The 20,140-nt window shown below is 37.8% G+C and overlaps 1 protein-coding gene and 1 long non-coding RNA gene across 2 annotated transcripts in view; both read left to right on the top strand.

Moving 5' to 3' along the window:
* LOC117340481 (cell adhesion molecule-related/down-regulated by oncogenes-like) overlaps positions 1-20,140 on the top strand; it is a 177,897-nt gene that overhangs the window by 115,236 nt on the left and 42,521 nt on the right. The window contains exon 3 of the mRNA XM_033902240.1: positions 1,311-1,467. Within this exon, the coding sequence (XP_033758131.1) occupies positions 1,389-1,467 (79 nt within the window). The 5' untranslated portion in view covers positions 1,311-1,388. The remainder of the gene's footprint in view (positions 1-1,310; positions 1,468-20,140) is intronic.
* Positions 9,133-13,349, top strand: LOC117341452. Its single transcript, XR_004535633.1, has 10 exons — positions 9,133-9,160; positions 9,204-9,773; positions 9,815-10,065; positions 10,201-10,433; positions 10,477-10,709; positions 10,747-10,985; positions 11,366-11,702; positions 11,795-12,070; positions 12,114-13,081; positions 13,137-13,349. It is a non-coding gene; the product is annotated as an uncharacterized LOC117341452 (long non-coding RNA).

The following is a 20,140-nucleotide window of genomic DNA, read 5'->3' as shown; positions in this document are numbered from 1 at the left end:
GTAGATATGCATGGTCATAACAATAATATATTGTACCTTAGGCAGAAGTTCCATAACTTTCTCCTTTACCACTAAACATTTGTATGAACCAGAATATATTATGGAAAATATGTAATAGAGTTTTGTTGCAAACCAAACAAAAGAAATCCTAGATGGATCTAAAAATTTCTCTGATGCACAACCTCACTGTTTCTATGGGAGCAGAACCTCAGGGCCCTAGGGCTAAAACTGGGTCATCTTGGTTGTAAAAGTTGGTCCAAACGAGCTTTTTACGACCTCTGGGGGAACATATTTTGCCGGAGAGCTGTTTCTGTTGCACTAGTGTTCTCTAGCTTAATGGATAGTTTAGCCAGTTTTATATAGTTTCCTAATATCATTGCACATCCAGTTACTATTGGGGTGTTGTTTAATAGCTCGCCTGACAAAATCTGCACCACGTAATCTCTTCTCTAGACCTCAAGTTACTCTTAAAGTCTGGTTAGCTTGATATGGTTTATAAAACATCATCTCAGGAATGTTTATAAGGAAATTACAATTTCTTATATCAATGTAAATTCTACATCTGATAGATTTTATTTGGAAATTCTACCACAAAGGTTGGCTATATGGTCCAAATTTTCCTAGTTTAAAAATAAATCATATCAAAAGGAACATTTTTTTACAATCAAAACATTTTCAAAGTGTTCGATTTTCACAACTTTTATTCTGTCATTCAAAATAGCGAAAAACAAAACAATAAGATATAACGATCTTTATAATTATATACAAATTGTTTCAACATTAAGCTGTTTAACAAACGAACACCTTGTGTATAAATTCATTTAATGTCGAATGTTTTGCATATTACTGGACTGAACGAAAGAGAAAACCTATATTCTAATATAAAGTAAATATAATATAAAGCATACTACAGGTTCTGGCAATTCACAATCGTGTACAGTTAACCTGTTGAATGTTAATAATAATCAAAGAGTTATTTCCCTTAGATGTGTTTAAACTGATATACTGAACAATGAAATTCTATAACTGTCTCAACCAAATCCTGTATAATAAGATTTTTAGCTTCGTTAATCATTTCCTGTCTATTCAAGATGAAAATTCAAGTAACCATTTGCTGTATTTTGATTGGTTAAGATTATTAAGAATCATGTGACATTGGACTAATGTTTTGCTGTATTTATTAGTTAATATTATCTATTTAAAGGAATCATGTGACATGGGATTAACCATTTGCTGTGTTTTGATTGGTTAACATTATTAAGAATCATGTGACATTGGACTAATGTTTTGCTGTATTTTGAATGTTTCAGACTGCCAGTAGAATCGTGAGGCGCGGGTTCAATGTGGGAAGCCCTGGCCGCGGGGGTCCGGGCTCTTCATGAACAAACATGAACCAGTGGAGCACGAGTAACATGAGAATAGGACAATGTTTCTGTCTCCTGGTCGTGCTTACCTTTTCTGTAGCAGGTAGGTCACATGGTTCATTTCAGCCAATCACAGTCCTGGTACACCTTACCTTACACCTTGACACCACTGGGAACTAACATTCAAGGATAAACATTACTCCCTTGGTAATTCCTATAAAACTTTTAGAACCAGTCAATATGAAATGGATTCACATGAATTTCATGTTGGATTAGCATAAAATTTCATGGAGGAGAATTTACGGGAAAAGCGAATGGAGGAAAGGTTTTCAGAATGTATTCGAGGAAATGAAAGTGAATGAAGTCAACAGGTCCTGTGGCAAAATTGTGCGAATATTTCACAGTCTTGTTGTAGAATTATTGAATATTTAATATATATGGTGTTATCTTTCAATCATACCCACCAGCTATAATAAAAATGTTAATCATAGCACTTTAACTTTGGTGTTTTATACATAGGACTTGGCAAACTAACTGGTTTCTAAAAGTTGCGAGAGAAAGAGAAAATGATTTTGGAATCCTTCATCACAATGTGTTTCCAAAAGTTCATTCATCTTTACCATAACTCTCCAAAGTGATGTTTACCTGTATGTCAAGAAATGCTATATTTAGCCGATTCTCAAGGTGTCCTGGGCGCTCTTTATAACAAATACGATAACTTACCACAAGACCATAGAGAATTGAATGGATACTCTAATACTGTGACAGCCAATCAAATTAAATTTACTCTGCTGTCATAAACAATTTATTTGTGAATTTCTTTATCATTCATTTATCCAAACCAATGAGGAATAAACAATTCAAAACTCCATCGTTATTTGCCATCAGATGTTTCAAAAGTGAAAGCACAGATAAACGAAATTCCTGTTTGAAATTTGATAGTTAGGCCAGACTTTCCCCCAACCCTCTATATACACATTTTTTACCTCCACAAAATTGTGTTAGGGAGAAAAAAAGGAAGAAAAACGACACTGACTCCGGAAAAATATATTGCCCATCAGATTGGATAAAACCTATCATTAGTTACGCTCAGTCTCGTTTAGGGGGGGAGGGACTGTGTTGTACTGTACTACAGGAAGTAGGCCATTGTTGGGCCGATCTAATTAGAATTTACTCGCCATATTAAACAAAGCTTATCAACCAAGTGTGACTCACGAATACAGTGAAACCTCTTGGGTTCTTTTAAATCACTGATTTCTTCAGTTTTGACTGTCAAGTTTGCTAGATTTACTAATTTATTTGTAGATTTTTGCAGCTGGTTTAAAGATAAGGACTGCTCCCTTGATAAGTAGAATCAGTGTTGGTATGGTGGACGGTTAATCACTGTCAGGTGGTGAGGGGGGCCATTCATTATTTTACTTGATGTACATATTTATATTGTGACGTTTTTCAGTTATGTTTTGAATCATGAACCAGACTTGGGGTTAATGAGTGCATGTGTATAATTAGATTTATCATCTAAGGTGAAAAGCTAAAGGTAAATGAGTTTTACACCTACAGTAAGAGCAAACACTCTGGTTTTCCCAACTCCACCCAAAAATATCTACAATACATTAACTTGGAGTTAGGGTCAAGACTGGCAATTGAAACAATTTTCAAAAAACAAACAAACAAAAACAATTTGAAAAGAATAATATTTTGAAATCTTATTTATATAAAACAGATTTTTTTATGGCATTTTGTTTGCGTATTTTTTTTTGGGGGGGGTGGGGGGGGGCAGTAGTATAGCAGGTTTGATTTTGGGTAATACAGAAAACCTCTTGTGTTATTGTTTATTTTGTTGGCTGGGTTTACCACCCCAGAGTTGTTTTAAGGTGTGTATTCCTTGTAGTAGCTGGTGGCTACCTCACTGAATACATAAAGGTATTGTTTGTTACTGTAGAATCTACTGATATTTTGTAAGCTATGAATACTTCCTGCTATAAAATAGTTAAGATTTGATAGGGTACATTTAATTTTTTCAATTTATTGATTTTGTGTTCTTTTAACTTTTGTTGCTGTGTACCTGTGACAGTGAACAGAAAGCCAAAACAACTACCAGAAATATATTTATTACAGTTTTTAATCTCTGATTGTGATTTCAACATCTGATCTTTAAATAACATATACCATATTTCATAAATATATCATAGTCTAGATCCCAATCCTCAAATTTTGTCTGAAATAAGCCATACGCCTATTTTATGTTCCTGGTATCTCCATAACCAGACATGTACTGTAACTTGTGTGTGGTGAGAATGATCATCACATCTTGTTTCAAAGATATTTGAGAAAACTTTTATCAACATTTCAATGATTTTTGACGTGCTATGAAAAATCTTTTGGACTATAAAGGGAAGAAATTTGTGGTGGACATACGTGAGGAATTGGAATGGTGCTGGCTATATTAACACACCCTCCCCACACCTCCCCACACCCTCCCCACATACCCTCACACACCCTCACACACCCTCCCCATACCCTCCCCACACACCCTCACACACCCTCAAACACACCACCTCTCTACCTCCCTTATGGGTAGGGATAGATATCATTACAGCACCAGCACCAAATTAGTGTCATCATTTTTTTCTAAAATACTTGTTTCAAAGGTCAATGTTATTGAATTCTGGACATGGTTCATATTTAGGGGTTTCCCAAGGTCAAAAGCCAAGGTCAAGGCCAAAGATAGCTATAGAAAAGACATCAATATGTGTAGTATTTTATAGTTCTCAGTATATTGTCAGTATTTGTTTTCTTTGTTGCCTGTGCTTGTTTTCTTGCCATAATTTCTTACCGGTATTTTTTTTCAGAAATTTTAATCAAAAATTTTTCAAAGTAAGATTTATAAAAAAAGATTTATAAAAAAGTGAATGTAATGCAAAGATGTAGACATGTTGACACATAAGCTTCTGTTTGGACCGATTCGCTGTATGGCGGAGTGTCTCTACACACACCTGATAATAGTAATATAAGTTCCCCCCACCACCCCTCTGAAAGATAATACACCCTTATGTGATAAAACCCTTGTTGTCACAACTTGGCGGTGTTCAAACAAGGGGAAAATGAAGCTTTACCGCTCCATTATTATAAAATAGTGAATTTTCTCTCCTTGATTTCAAGTCCTGCATCTGATTTCATTTTTATCTTCGGTAGGGAGAAATGATTTATATGTTTGTGTGAGAGGTGTGCCAGTGTTAGTATAGAACACCCTATGTTCTTCACACATTTTCAAACTTAACATATTGCTCTAAAGATTTATTTTTTAAGTTTTAATCATATTTTATAAAATTGTTGATATATTGAGCTTTCTTTCCTGACGCCGATCATTTTGAGTACTGACAATGATAGTTTTTTTGTACCGATTAAGTTTTTGAGGTGTTTATAAATTACAGTATAGAGAGTATGAAAATGTTCATCTGAGGTTGACAATGCTTAAAGTAAGCGTCCCAGAGCTATTTATTTACTTCTGTATCTGATGGTTTCTTATTACATTCACTTAATAAAATACTACCATCTTGCCACAACAGGGTTTTTCATGGGTTTTTGAAACATGGTGGAAATTATGGACTGTATTCATGGTGAGGTGTTTAACATGACTCAAAATATCTAAACCGAGAAAATACCTGATTTCAAAGTAAAGTATGGTTGAGTTGATTTTTCAAAGTGTTTTTCAACACACTTCCCTTTGTCCATCTCTTCTGTCCAAAACATGTCCGTCCTAATATGTCCGTTATTTGCTATGATTGTCAGTGATTCCCAGCATGCCACCAAGGATACACATATTGTACAGTGGTATGAGGGTCTAAAGGCATGATCAGATTCGAGATAAAAACAATATTTATGTACTTTTTATTCTAAGTTGGTGTGGCTAAACTTGAAAACCAGCAATTTTTAGTGATATGCATGTTCGAGGTATGACTGTTACAGTCTTCAGCTCTGAAATTTTTCTTTTAAAAAATTCCAGATTTTTTTTCCCAATTTTTTTGACAGATTTGGTTTGAAGGAAGGATAAGATAGTTCAGTGTGAGAGGGTTTTATCTGTGTAAAATATGATTTTGTGAATATCAAATTTTATTGCTCTGATAATGTTATTTGACAGGAAACACACATCTAACAGGCGATTTGAAAAAAACAAGCCATAATACACATCTAATTTCGGTTAAAATAAATTAACTTTAAAATCAAATTAAGTTAACAATTAGCATTTTCCTATTTGCAAATTAAAATTAATATTTCATGGTAGTATATCTGATTTAAATAGAATTTACATTTGTTATCACCTGAAATCAACCTCACATGCATATTTGTAATAACATGAGATCTACTTTATTCACATTCTTGAAATCACCTGAGATCTACTACACTTACATGTTTATAATAACCTGAAATCTATTTCAAATAAATGCTTAAATCGACTTAGAACTACTTCATGTACATTTTTCAGATCATCTTTAATCTACTTCATATACATTCTTGAAATCAACTCAGATCTACTTCGTCTACATGTTTGTCAATCACCGAAATCTACTTCGCAAGAATGCTTGATTCTTCTTAGAAATCACCTCGGATCTACTTCACCTACATGTTTGTAAATAATTGAAATCACCTAAATCTACTTCAAATGAATGCTTGAGTCATCTGAGAACTACCTAATGTAAATGTTTATAAAGATGTGCAGGTTAAGTGCAAATCCATGTATAGATTAACTTGTATTGTATACATATTAATGAATAGTTGAAGGAGTGATACACGATTCAGACATCCCCAGTATAAAAGATCAGCCACTATTTCCACTAAATCACTGTGACACGTTTGCGTATATATGACAGAAGTCATTTGTCTTGTGAAAACTGGACGAATTTGCCTTGATATCATGTGACGATGACATTTTCAGGTAATTTATAGGCAGACCAATGACGGTAAGGTGATGATTTACTGCGATCCTGTAACGTATAATGTGACATCATTAATGGGGATTATTCAGTGAAACCTCTCAAAATGTCTGAACGGTGTGCAAATGATGTGAAATAGTATTTAATATTTATCACATAAGTTCACCATTGTTTTGACATGCACAGCCATTACTGTCAACAGAACAGAGAAAAATGTGTGTCCGAATATGATATTTGTGGTATAGTGTGTCCGAATATGATATTTGTGGTATAGAGTCCCTCGCTATAGAGATATTGTAAATGGACTGGTCATCTTCCCTTGTTTTTACCAGCGCAGCTCCCTTTCTGTAATCTGTCCTTATGTCGTTACTCCTGAGTGATTTTCTTTATTTACTGTTATAAACAATTATCCTTGTTACACAATGGTGATATTTCCCTGGTCAACAGTGATCGTACCCATTGGTGATATTTTCCCTGGTCAACAGTGATCGTTATAGTTTGACAAAACAGGACCAACCTGGACATTCTAGTGTAACATAAAATTCAGAAGTGCCTGGAATCTCAACTCTGAAGTCATTTTATTGCTAAGTTATAGACATTTTCTTTATTTATGATAATATTGCAATATATCTAATCAACATTTCTGACTTCTATTATCCTATTTCTGGATTAGGGATCAATGTTGTTCCTTTGAAAATTTGATAATTTTTCAGTTCTGTTATATAAATAGTCAAAAGTTCTCATTCGGACTAGATATGGCTGCACATTTCCTTAAACATGTACCTCACATAGAAATTTAGTGTTCTTAAAATAGAACTATGAGTTTTCCCTCTGGCATCAATTCGGAATCAGTGTCTGTTATAATCTTGATTTATTTGAGATTTTGTGTGGTTTTTGTAAAACAGACCAGATTAAATTCACAGGAAATTAAGATTCTAGCCTTAAAAAGGGGAGTTACTCTCAATTGTAAATGTTTTGAAGGAGCAATGTTCATGTGACATCTTATTCATCATTGCGTTTTAACGGAGGGAAATGTTACATCAGTCCTCGATTGTCTGACACACCCTATCATTACGCCCTTCAGTGCAGCTAGTTGTCCTGATTTACGAGGATCTGCTGGGATATTATAATTGACATATACCCTAACATGTCAAACACAGATATAAAATTTCATCGTAATTATAATTTGAAATTGTTCCCACTGTCAGTGATACATACTGAATCTCCAACTCACATATAAAATTTCATTCTTCAATATATAATTTAGGATTGTTTTCAAAACACATTGTTATTATAGAAATTGTGTAGTACAGCATATTTGGTTTCATTTACGGGTATAATTTAAAACTTTATAATATAACAGGACATTATGCGACACATATGTTGTATATATTAGCGATAAAATGTAGCGATACACAACTTGACAGCTATTTTTCATTTGCGATCTATTTAAGTTAAATTTTATGACGATCATTTGGAATAAGTTTTAGTACTTGTCTAGCATTACAAATGTGATGCAAAAATCATTTAATATGATGCTATAAAATCGTTACTCTTTCACAACATATATAACACACTTTTTTCCTCGTCACTAGTAATGTTTATTCGTTCTCCCACAGACCATAAATTTTGATCTCGTATAAGTCCCCCAGTGATGAAGTCGATGCACATCTGTGTACCTAGAAACATTTTAGAAATAAAATCTTTGTCTGAGAACAAAGACCGGTGGTTTGATGTACAGCCCATTGACAGAATCGTTCTATATAGCTTACATGCAGCGTGCAGCCATGCACTGCACCAACGACGGATCAGTTTCTGTTTTCATGTCTGTCATTGTTCACAGGAGGGAGACAACACTTAGTGGTCTATAGATTGGTCTTGTTTTTACAAGTTGATGTGAGAATTATCTTACCTGCATAGTTAGATAGTCATTCATAGCTATACATGTCTCCCTGTGTTTGGGGCAGTAATTTTTGCTCCCCATTACACAATCCTACATAACTCCTAAATCATATAACCTGTCATATCTGTATGAATGTAAATAAATGGAACAATGCATAGAGTTGTCTGTAGCTTTCTCCCTCATTTTGAATTTGAAAAATTGACAGGTATGCTCTAGAGAGCAAACAAAACAGTATTTGTTATACACACCAGCCCTCCATACCTTGCATTTTTTCCACACATTAATATACAGTTCTATAAACAATGAGTAGACCATTGTTGAACTTTGGGTTATAACTGGTATGATATAAATATTGAATCATCCAAACTAGAAAAAATCTGAATCAGCCATTTTCAGGAAGACATGATATTTGCATTTAAAAGTACAAATTGTCCTTGCTGTTGCACTACCTTATCCTCAAGGACACCTGAAGTCAGAGGTTAAAGGTCAGGGGGTCAGATTGAGAAGACATGTTTATAGGGGAAGTGTTTGACAGTCATGTCCTGATAATATGCATATACATGTCAGACTCAGCCGAGGTGTTAAGTGTGGAGTCGAGTGATGGCAGTGGGCTTCATAATGTGTGAAGGTGCAGACCAGGCATGTTTGTTTGTTATGGCAGAATTATCTCCCCTTACAGGTTTATCAGATAATAGTTATATACCTATTTTAAGGAAGTTAACTTGCTGACAAACTCAAATTTCATTGAAGTGTACCAGTGTGTAGCAGTGTGTAGGTAGTCTCTATAGAAGTGTGTAGGGTCCCATGGAGAGGTGTAGGTAGTCCCTATAGAAGTGTGTAGGGTCCCATGGAGAGGTGTAGGTGTAGGTAGTCTCTATAGAAGTGTGTAGGGTCCCATGGAGAGGTGTAGGTAGTCCCTATAGAAGTGTGTAGGGTCCCATGGAGAGGTGTAGGTGTAGGTAGTCTCTATAGAAGTGTGTAGGGTCCCATGGAGAGCTGTAGGTAGTCTCTATAGAAGTGTGTAGGGTCCCATGGAGAGGTGTAGGTAGTCTCTATAGAAGTGTGTAGGGTCCCATGGAGAGGTGTAGGTGTAGGTAGTCTCTATAGAAGTGTGTAGAGTCCCATGGAGAGGTGTAGGTGTAGGTAGTCTCTATAGAAGTGTGTAGGGTCCCATGGAGAGGTGTAGGTGTAGGTAGTCTCTATAGAAGTGTGTAGAGTCCCATGGAGAGGTGTAGGTGTAGGTAGTCTCTATAGAAGTGTGTAGGGTCCCATGGAGAGGTGTAGGTGTAGGTAGTCTCTATAGAAGTGTGTAGGGTCCCATGGAGAGGTGTAGGTGTAGGTAGTCTATATAGAAGTGTGTAGGGTCCCATGGAGAGGTGTAGGTGTAGGTAGTCTCTATAGAAGTGTGTAGGGTCCCATGGAGAGGTGTAGGTGTAGGTAGTCTCTATAGAAGTGTGTAGAGTCCCATGGAGAGGTGTAGGTAGTCTCTATAGAAGTGTGTAGGGTCCCATGGAGAGGTGTAGGTGTAGGTAGTCTCTATAGAAGTGTGTAGGGTCCCATGGAGAGGTGTAGGTGTAGGTAGTCTATAGAAGTGTGTAGGGTCCCATGGAGAGGTGTAGGTAGTCTCTATAGAAGTGTGTAGGGTCCCATGGAGAGGTGTAGGTGTAGGTAGTCTCTATAGAAGTGTGTAGGGTCCCATGGAGAGGTGTAGGTGTAGGTAGTCTCTATAGAAGTGTGTAGGGTCCCATGGAGAGGTGTAGGTGTAGGTAGTCTCTATAGAAGTGTGTAGGGTCCCATGGAGAGGTGTAGGTGTAGGTAGTCTCTATAGAAGTGTGTAGGGTCCCATGGAGAGGTGTAGGTGTAGGTAGTCTCAATAGAAGTGTGTAGGGTCCCATGGAGAGGTGTAGGTAGTCCCTATAGAAGTGTGTAGGGTCCCATGGAGAGGTGTAGGTGTAGGTAGTCTCTATAGAAGTGTGTAGGGTCCCATGGAGAGCTGTAGGTAGTCTCTATAGAAGTGTGTAGGGTCCCATGGAGAGGTGTAGGTGTAGGTAGTCTCTATAGAAGTGTGTAGGGTCCCATGGAGAGGTGTAGGTGTAGGTAGTCTCTATAGAAGTGTGTAGAGTCCCATGGAGAGGTGTAGGTGTAGGTAGTCTCTATAGAAGTGTGTAGGGTCCCATGGAGAGGTGTAGGTAGTCTCTATAGAAGTGTGTAGAGTCCCATGGAGAGGTGTAGGTGTAGGTAGTCTCTATAGAAGTGTGTGGAGTCCCATGGAGAGGTGTAGGTAGTCTCTATAGAAGTGTGTAGGGTCCCATGGAGAGGTGTAGGTAGTCTCTATAGAAGTGTGTAGGGTCCCATGGAGAGGTGTAGGTGTAGGTAGTCTCTATAGAAGTGTGTAGAGTCCCATGGAGAGGTGTAGGTGTAGGTAGTCTCTATAGAAGTGTGTAGAGTCCCATGGAGAGGTGTAGGTAGTCTCTATAGAAGTGTGTAGGGTCCCATGGAGAGGTGTAGGTAGTCTCTATAGAAGTGTGTAGAGTCCCATGGAGAGGTGTAGGTAGTCTCTATAGAAGTGTGTAGGGTCCCATGGAGAGGTGTAGGTGTAGGTAGTCTCTATAGAAGTGTGTAGGGTCCCATGGAGAGGTGTAGGTAGTCTCTATAGAAGTGTGTAGGGTCCCATGGAGAGGTGTAGGTGTAGGTAGTCTCTATAGAAGTGTGTAGGGTCCCATGGAGAGGTGTAGGTGTAGGTAGTCTCTATAGAAGTGTGTAGGGTCCCATGGAGAGGTGTAGGTGTAGGTAGTCTCTATAGAAGTGTGTAGGGTCCCATGGAGAGGTGTAGGTGTAGGTAGTCTCTATACAAGTGTGTAGGGTCCCATGGAGAGGTGTAGGTGTAGGTAGTCTCTATAGAAGTGTGTAGGGTCCCATGGAGAGGTGTAGGTGTAGGTAGTCTCTATACAAGTGTGTAGGGTCCCATGGAGAGGTGTAGGTAGTCTCTATAGAAGTGTGTGGAGTCCCATGGAGAGGTGTAGGTGTAGGTAGTCTATATAGAAGTGTGTAGGGTCCCATGGAGAGGTGTAGGTGTAGGTAGTCTCTATAGAAGTGTGTAGGGTCCCATGGAGAGGTGTAGGTGTAGGTAATCTCTATAGAAGTGTGTAGGGTCCCATGGAGAGGTGTAGGTAGTCTCTATAGAAGTGTGTAGGGTCCCATGGAGAGGTGTAGGTGTAGGTAGTCTCTATACAAGTGTGTAGGGTCCCATGGAGAGGTGTAGGTGTAGGTAGTCTCTATAGAAGTGTGTAGAGTCCCATGGAGAGGTGTAGGTGTAGGTAGTCTCTATAGAAGTGTGTAGGGTCCCCTGGAGAGGTGTAGGTGTAGGTAGTCTCTATAGAAGTGTGTAGGGTCCCATGGAGAGGTGTAGGTAGTCTCTATAGAAGTGTGTAGGGTCCCATGGAGAGGTGTAGGTGTAGGTAGTCTCTATAGAAGTGTGTAGAGTCCCATGGAGAGGTGTAGGTGTAGGTAGTCTCTATAGAAGTGTGTAGGGTCCCATGGAGAGGTGTAGGTGTAGGTAGTCTCTATAGACGTGTGTAGGGTCCCATGGAGAGGTGTAGGTAGTCTCTATAGAAGTGTGTAGGGTCCCATGGAGAGGTGTAGGTAGTCTCTATACAAGTGTGTAGAGTCCCATGGAGAGGTGTAGGTAGTCTCTATAGAAGTGTGTAGAGTCCCATGGAGAGGTGTAGGTAGTCTCTATAGAAGTGTGTAGAGTCCCATGGAGAGGTGTAGGTGTAGGTAGTCTCTATAGAAGTGTGTAGAGTCCCATGGAGAGGTGTAGGTGTAGGTAGTCTCTATAGAAGTGTGTAGGGTCCCATGGAGAGGTGTAGGTGTAGGTAGTCTCTATACAAGTGTGTAGAGTCCCATGGAGAGGTGTAGGTAGTCTCTATAGAAGTGTGTAGAGTCCCATGGAGAGGTGTAGGTGTAGGTAGTCTCTATAGAAGTGTGTAGAGTCCCATGGAGAGGTGTAGGTGTAGGTAGTCTCTATAGAAGTGTGTAGGGTCCCATGGAGAGGTGTAGGTGTAGGTAGTCTCTATAGAAGTGTGTAGGGTCCCATGGAGAGGTGTAGGTGTAGGTAGTCTCTATAGAAGTGTGTAGAGTCCCATGGAGAGGTGTAGGTGTAGGTAGTCTCTATAGAAGTGTGTAGGGTCCCATGGAGAGGTGTAGGTGTAGGTAGTCTCTATAGAAGTGTGTAGGGTCCCATGGAGAGGTGTAGGTGTAGGTAGTCTCTATAGAAGTGTGTAGGGTCCCATGGAGAGGTGTAGGTGTAGGTAGTCTCTATAGAAGTGTGTAGGGTCCCATGGAGAGGTGTAGGTGTAGGTAGTCTCTATAGAAGTGTGTAGGGTCCCATGGAGAGGTGTAGGTGTAGGTAGTCTCTATAGAAGTGTGTAGGGTCCCATGGAGAGGTGTAGGTGTAGGTAGTCTCTATAGAAGTGTGTAGGGTCCCATGGAGAGGTGTAGGTGTAGGTAGTCTCTATAGAAGTGTGTAGAGTCCCATGGAGAGGTGTAGGTGTAGGTAGTCTCTATAGAAGTGTGTAGGGTCCCATGGAGAGGTGTAGGTAGTCTCTATAGAAGTGTGTAGGGTCCCATGGAGAGGTGTAGGTGTAGGTAGTCTCTATAGAAGTGTGTAGAGTCCCATGGAGAGGTGTAGGTGTAGGTAGTCTCTATAGAAGTGTGTAGAGTCCCATGGAGAGGTGTAGGTGTAGGTAGTCTCTATAGAAGTGTGTAGAGTCCCATGGAGAGGTGTAGGTGTAGGTAGTCTCTATAGAAGTGTGTAGGGTCCCATGGAGAGGTGTAGGTGTAGGTAGTCTCTATAGAAGTGTGTAGGGTCCCATGGAGAGGTGTAGGTGTAGGTAGTCTCTATACAAGTGTGTAGGGTCCCCTGGAGAGGTGTAGGTGTAGGTAGTCTCTATAGAAGTGTGTAGGGTCCCATGGAGAGGTGTAGGTGTAGGTAGTCTCTATAGAAGTGTGTAGGGTCCCATGGAGAGGTGTAGGTAGTCTCTATAGAAGTGTGTAGGGTCCCCTGGAGAGGTGATTTCTCAGCTTCACTCCTTGGTTACAGTCTCTATACCAGTCAGCCACATCCCCATTGCCTCAATGTTAATGATACTGTTGGCTTTATCTGTCTCGGTGGGGGACAGTAACACTCCCTAGGAGCTGTATGTAAAATTTCTCACAAAATCATACTTTATAGATTTGGTGAGATTATTGCTAGCCGGTTAAGGTCTGGATCCATGTCAGACTATACTACGTCGGGTGAATATCTGAGGACGTCGGGTAAATATCTGAGGACGCCAGGTAAATATCTGAGGACGTCGGGTAAATATCTGAGGACGCCAGGTAAATAACTGAGGACGTCGGGTAAATATCTGAGGACGCCAGGTAAATATCTGAGAATGTCAGGTAAATATCTGAGGATGTCAGGTAAATATCTGAGGACGCCAGGTAAATATCTGAGGACGTCAGGTAAATATCTGAGGACGTCAGGTAAATAACTGAGGACGTCAGGTTAATAACTGAGGACGTCGGGTTAATAACTGAGGTCTGTGGTTTGATTCCTAACCTTGGATGATTTGCCTTCCTTTTGAAGCGGAGATGATGGACTATCCAATGCTGTGGAGGTGGTGTCCATGATAAGTCATTTTATCCAATTGTTCAGATAACATATGACTTGTCTCCCTTATGTTGCTCTATGAGGTAGTCACCAGCTGCTACAAGACCTAAGACCCTGCCCTTAATGGACTCTGGGTGTTCATCAACAATTAACTCAGAAAACAAACATGTCTCATATAGTATAGATACTACACCAATGGTCATGTCCATCTTCCATGCTATGTGCTCTAAGTAAGACAAGCTCTGTCATGCATTGATCAGTAACTGTCTACTCCAGGTCACGTACAAGCTCCACTGGTGTGAGAGGAACATGGAGTTCCAACCATTCCTCTTACAGTGTATACTGGGGGCCTGGAATGAAAAAGTCATTTACAAAAGTAGAGTGTGTTTCCTACCAAGTTTTACTCTGGACATTACAATATAACATGGACATTACAATATAACATGGACATTACAATATAACATGGACATTACAATATAACATGGACATTACAATATAACATGGACATTATAATATAACATAACCTGTGGGTGGGGGACAATATAACATAACCTGTGGGTGGGGGATTGGCTTTCTATTGACAGTTGTAGTACATCCTAGGGTTGGTGGGTGGGAGGGGGGGGAGGTGAGTTCCAATATACTCCTGGGGGGACTCATTTACCTGGACAGTTCTAATACATCCCTGGGGGTGGGGGGATTCCTTTCCCTTGACAGTTCTAAAATCCCTGGGGGTGGGGGATTCCTTTCCCTGGACAGTTCTAATACATTCCTTGAGGGGGGGTCCTTTCTCTGGACAGTTCTAACACATTCCTTGAGGGAGGGGGGGGGGGGGGGGGGGGGGGGGGGGGGGTCCTTTCTCTGGACGGGGATCAATACAACTTGAGGGTAAGGAGGTGGGGACCAGACAGTTCCAGTAAAACCTGAGAGATAAATTTGGGGGAATTATTCCAGACAGTTTCAATATAACCTCCCATGTATCTGAGTGCAGACACACAAAACTGAGTCCCTTTGTGAGAGTGGTTATAACACTTAACCTTGACACTGTTTATCTTCCTCCAGGTAATACCATTGGTAGAACAATAGCTATTGTATTAACAGGTTTACAAGTAAAAGCCAAACTATTGTTTCAACCCAAGGAAGAAGATATATGTATCAAGATTTCAAATATATATATTCGTGTACATACTAGATATTGAATTTTCTTTGATTTACTGCGTTAAGTAGTAAACTTTTTCTTCTGAGATCTACAGGAAACAAGAAAAGGAAAAAATACTCCAACCCCAAATTTTTTAACAGCATAATAAATTAATATAGGTGTGTAGTACCAATCACTATATACTTGACGTGTATTTCAATTTTTATCCTATTCTCCCTTCAATTGGATGTTGGATTAACCTTCACTACAGAAACGGATAAGCCCATTAGGTAAATAAGGGGTTTTCTTATCCACTAACAATAAGTTTGATTTTTGTGGGGTATCAGATGTGTTTTCTATAGAATATATAGAGGAGATACGTGGGTAATTACCTCAAACTATCTCTCAAAATATCTCGAGGTCAAACGTGGCTGCCTGGTAGCTAAGTTCTAGGTACTCTACTACATTTCTAAACACCTTGTATGAATGGTGGTGACCATTAAAGAAATGATTTATAGGAATCCGTTACTGCCTTGCTTAGGACACCATTGTGCCAGTCCTCAGATATATATTTGATCGGGTCATTTGCATATGATCCACATGAGTGTGATACTGTCAGGGGCATAGAAAAAACCTACACACACAAGATCCCCGGAAAGGAGAAAGAAGGCTTTTAGTTGCAAATAGGCCATTAGACTTCACGCAAGAGTAATCTCCCTTTGACAAAATCTTTTCTACCATTTCTGCTTGATCTAATTTCTATTCTAAATTGGCAAATGCTCGGAATAATTGCTCATATTTTCATCTCGAAATCTCAACAACAGGTTTTAAAAATGCATTTTACAAGTATCCCTCTTGCGTTGACATTGAAAGTCTTTGTCCCAAAGTCCAAATGTTTTCCGCTGTGTTAATTTCCTATTTATCATTTATAAATAGATTTGATTGATTGATTCTTGGTTTGAAATTAACAACCTTCATATGGTTCTATTCGTTTTGAATCCTACTTGGATACAAATATCTAACATAAACCTCTTGACCCTTTCATATTTCAAAGCATAGTGACGGTAATTCTTGTACATTTACATTTCCTATTTCCTTACAAAATACATATGTATTCCTGATTCTGTACAAAATGTGAAATTTGGAGATTCTCTCTGAGTTATCTTTTAATGGTATTGTAATGATTTAGTGATTTAAATCTAAACATGATGACAAACATGTCCCTGCTAATAGGTGTTATTATCCATGGGCAGATAACTCTAATCTTCAAATCTTATAACAATCACAATAAACATGTTGACACATCCAGACAGACACACGTTTGTGTATAACCCCACATCCTCAAAATAAGATTTCTTTTTTTTGTTTTAATTTTGACATGTTTTGGAATATTTGTGTTAAAAGCTGTCCTTGAGGCGGTAATACAAACAGAAGATTATAATTTTTCATTTCCAATAAAGACTAGTTTCATAGAAAAATTAACAATTTTCAGCAAATATATTCCTTTTCATGCCTATTGTCATACTTTTCCATCAGAAAAAAAATCCTACCTTTGGCAACTTTGAGTTGGCACACGACTGCTCCCTACCCTGACTGTAAACAGCCCCTTATAATCACCTGCCACGTACAAAACCTCTCATCTTCCGATCCGTCTGTCATACCTGTTTCTCTGTTTTCTCTCGCCATGTATTGTTCTCCATTTCCAGTTTTTACCCTAAATCTGTTCAGAAGAGATTTCCACCTGCTGCCTGACTCCAATCAGGTGTTCGAAAGTTTGATTTACTTAAAGACAAGTTCTGTTGATCATCTGTAAAATTCAATCTAATTTTCAAAAAATATTAAATTAAAAAAAAGTATGAATTAAGTTTCAAAAACTAAAATAACATCGTAAATTTGTCTTTAATTATTAAAAACTTGTGAATGAGATATGACAATATGACAATTTTTTCAAGTTAACAAGACTTTTCAGGTTAAGTTTTGTTTATATCTGAATATGGTGATCAAGGTCAATTTTCAATTGATTTGTCAACTTATTTAATGATATTACTTAGTACACACGAAAATTCATTTCATGGTATTTGCGGATTAAGCAGGGAAAGAAGAATCACAGCATTTTACATGTGGTTGTGTGTATTCAGTACCAAATGTCCAGGCCATGCATGCACGCCCGCACGAATGCCACATTCTCCTCCCGTACCCGACATGTTCCTACAGCCAGCTTGTCAGTTCCATATGTTGTGAAACTGACATAGAAATGAGAAATAAACATCGACCTGTTGATATTTTTCAATGCCAAATTGTTAATTGCAGATTGCCGATGTTGGCAGATCTATCATCTTTCTATTTCCGTCTGACATACGTATATGAAATATTACAACAGCCGAAAACAGATACGTAAAATTATGTAAAGAAACTGCTGGACTCCAAATGGGCTTGGTGTAACACAGCTAACGTCTTATTGTGCTAGCGTGATTATTGGTTCTTGGAAAGTCTAGTTACAGAACTAATTTGAAATATTTTGTTCTTTGAAGAATTTGTATAGGCATATGATGAGACACAGTTTAATTAAATATTAAGAAAACGTTTAAACAATTTATTTTTTTCCAAGTATTATATATGACAGGTTATAGCCTAAGATTTCATTTTGATGTCCCACTCATTTCCAAAACCATACTCTTGCATAACAATTCAGATGAGCCGGGTGGTCGTTCCCATACAAATAAAATTATAAAACGTTTCTTCTCTGCCAAAGAGAACATCTTATTAGCCTTTTTTAACATATTTTTTTTAAATCAGTGAAATTAACCAGATTGAAGTTAAGTGAACCTGTTTCCATGGTTACCAATTCCAAGGCAATACAGAGTAAAAGAGTGCAGAATTTTAACAAAGTCCATGTTACATATAAAAACAAGATGGAGGCTTGGAGTGTAGAAAAGGTGAGATACATACAGTTAAAATCTCGGATGTCTTCTCTGTTCCAAATCGTGGCAATAAAAATAGGAAAGCCCCAGAAGTTTATCTCCAATTTCATAACTGATATTTGTGAGTTTTAATCAGATAGGTGGATGATGTATTTTCTTGTGTTTGTGTGGTCCTCTGTAGATTTACAGCGCGATGGCAAGATTTTATGACGGCACTGTGTTATCACCAAACAATGCAGACGATATTTTAACACCCTGTAGCCTACCTTATGTAGATCTGTAAAAAACACTTACCATCAAAAATATAAATTCATGTCTTCTGCACCAATTTCATAGTCAACGGTTTCTAAAATGTTCTTTCCGCCTTTGAACGTTTGATCAGCGATTTTTGAACTGTTTCAACACTGTATACATTTAGCGATGTGTAAATAAAATACATATTGCAGAAATTCAATTACCATTCAAAGTTTTTATCGTATTCTTTTATAATGCAAAATGTTGACATTTATTATATATATCATTAAGTTGATAAATGTTCAACTTGAAAATATACATCATCGTGTTAATTCAGAGTTGGATTTCAAAATTTGCGGTATAATATATAAGACTTCTAAAAATAGTCTATGAAATACAGCCTCAATATAAACATATTATTGGAGAAAATTGGTTAAATTTGACACACAAGTCTGCTTTGCCCTTGATCTAAAAACTCATGACCCGTCTGCCACTGAATTAACTCAGTTTGGAGCAAAATGAATTCCAGTAGAATTTTTTTTATTTTTGCCACTAAAAATAAAGAATAAAAATCCATATTATGACAAAGTAATATTTCTTTACAAATTGACTTACCTACATCAAGGTCATGGCAGCTCTATTTATAGTAACATCAAGGTCAAGGGGTAATTCTCTATATGTAACGGGTTAACGTATCATATAACCGACACTGTAGACAGAATTTCGACTAAAGCAAAGAGGAAATTGGATAAATTATTGCGTGACTTTGTCAGATTAAAGTGTGGAAGAAACGTGTCTAGGGTCGCGTTAGTATATATTTCCGACAAAACTACATGTTATAACAACCAATCAGAGAAAAAAGCTTCTGTTGGGCTATCTATCATATCAGTTTCTGGCAAAGTCACAAATGGATCGCTCAATTTCGTCTAACAGAAACAATGTATGTTGTGTGTGTTGATTAAAGGTCGAGATCTGATTCTCATTTCATTCATGGCTATTGGAACTCTTGAAAAATACAAAGAAAAATCATCCTCAGAGTGCAGTTTTAAAAATATCTGCACATATAAAGTACATATTAACTTTTAAAGAACAATTATTTAGAGAAATATTACAGGGTTAACACTTTCATCTTTATTTCACGTACAAAATATTTTGATAGAAATATCAACATGAAAAAAAGGCATGAAATAATTTTTTGTCACACAAAAAGGCATTGATAGTAAACTACAGGAATGTAGCAATGTATTTACCAAAAATAAAAAAACTATGTTGAGACACCAATGAGATGAAAATAGAAACAAATCTTGTCGAAACTCCTACACCAAAAAAAGTTCATCTCTTTTTTTTCGGTGCTATTTGCTAGCCCAATGCAAGTCCAATTACTTTCATTGAAGCCGCCAACTGTTTTTTCTACCTGGAGTGCATGTATTTAAGATTTACAACTAGATAAACTGAGTTTAAAGTTTTCTCCCGATGTTGAAGACTATAGATTTGGTAATAGAAGCCTCGTGATTGCTTAGCCACGATTGGCAGCGACGGTTTGGGGGAATTCTTATGTTATGTCAGATTTATTTTGCAAAGTCATAATTACATTGGTATTCAATATCCTGTTCTATGCTAGAGAGTGGAGATAGCAACTGGATATTTATACAGGAAACATGATAAAGAAAACGGTCCTGAAACTAATTTGTCTTGATCAAGAATTCAATAATTACTACAAGTTAATTGCAGGTTTATTTTGGTCAAATTAAAGTTTAGCCGATTTTCTATTTATGCCGTTCAATATTTGAAAATATTGCAGCTGTGGTGTTTGGAACTGTTTGCCGCAAGGTCATAATCAAAGGGGGTAAATTGTCTGTATATAGGTCAAAGGTCAGAGTCTAATTACTAAAATAGTAATTATAGATCTGAATAATAAAATTCATACCCTCATGAACATTTTTTTCTTTTCATTCATTTGAGTAAATTCAGATCGACTTACGATGTACTCATCTTA

Source organism: Pecten maximus, chromosome 13, assembly GCF_902652985.1.
Source record: "Pecten maximus chromosome 13, xPecMax1.1, whole genome shotgun sequence".
NCBI lineage: Eukaryota > Metazoa > Mollusca > Bivalvia > Pectinida > Pectinidae > Pecten > Pecten maximus.
This window is presented reverse-complemented; position numbering and strand designations above follow the sequence as displayed.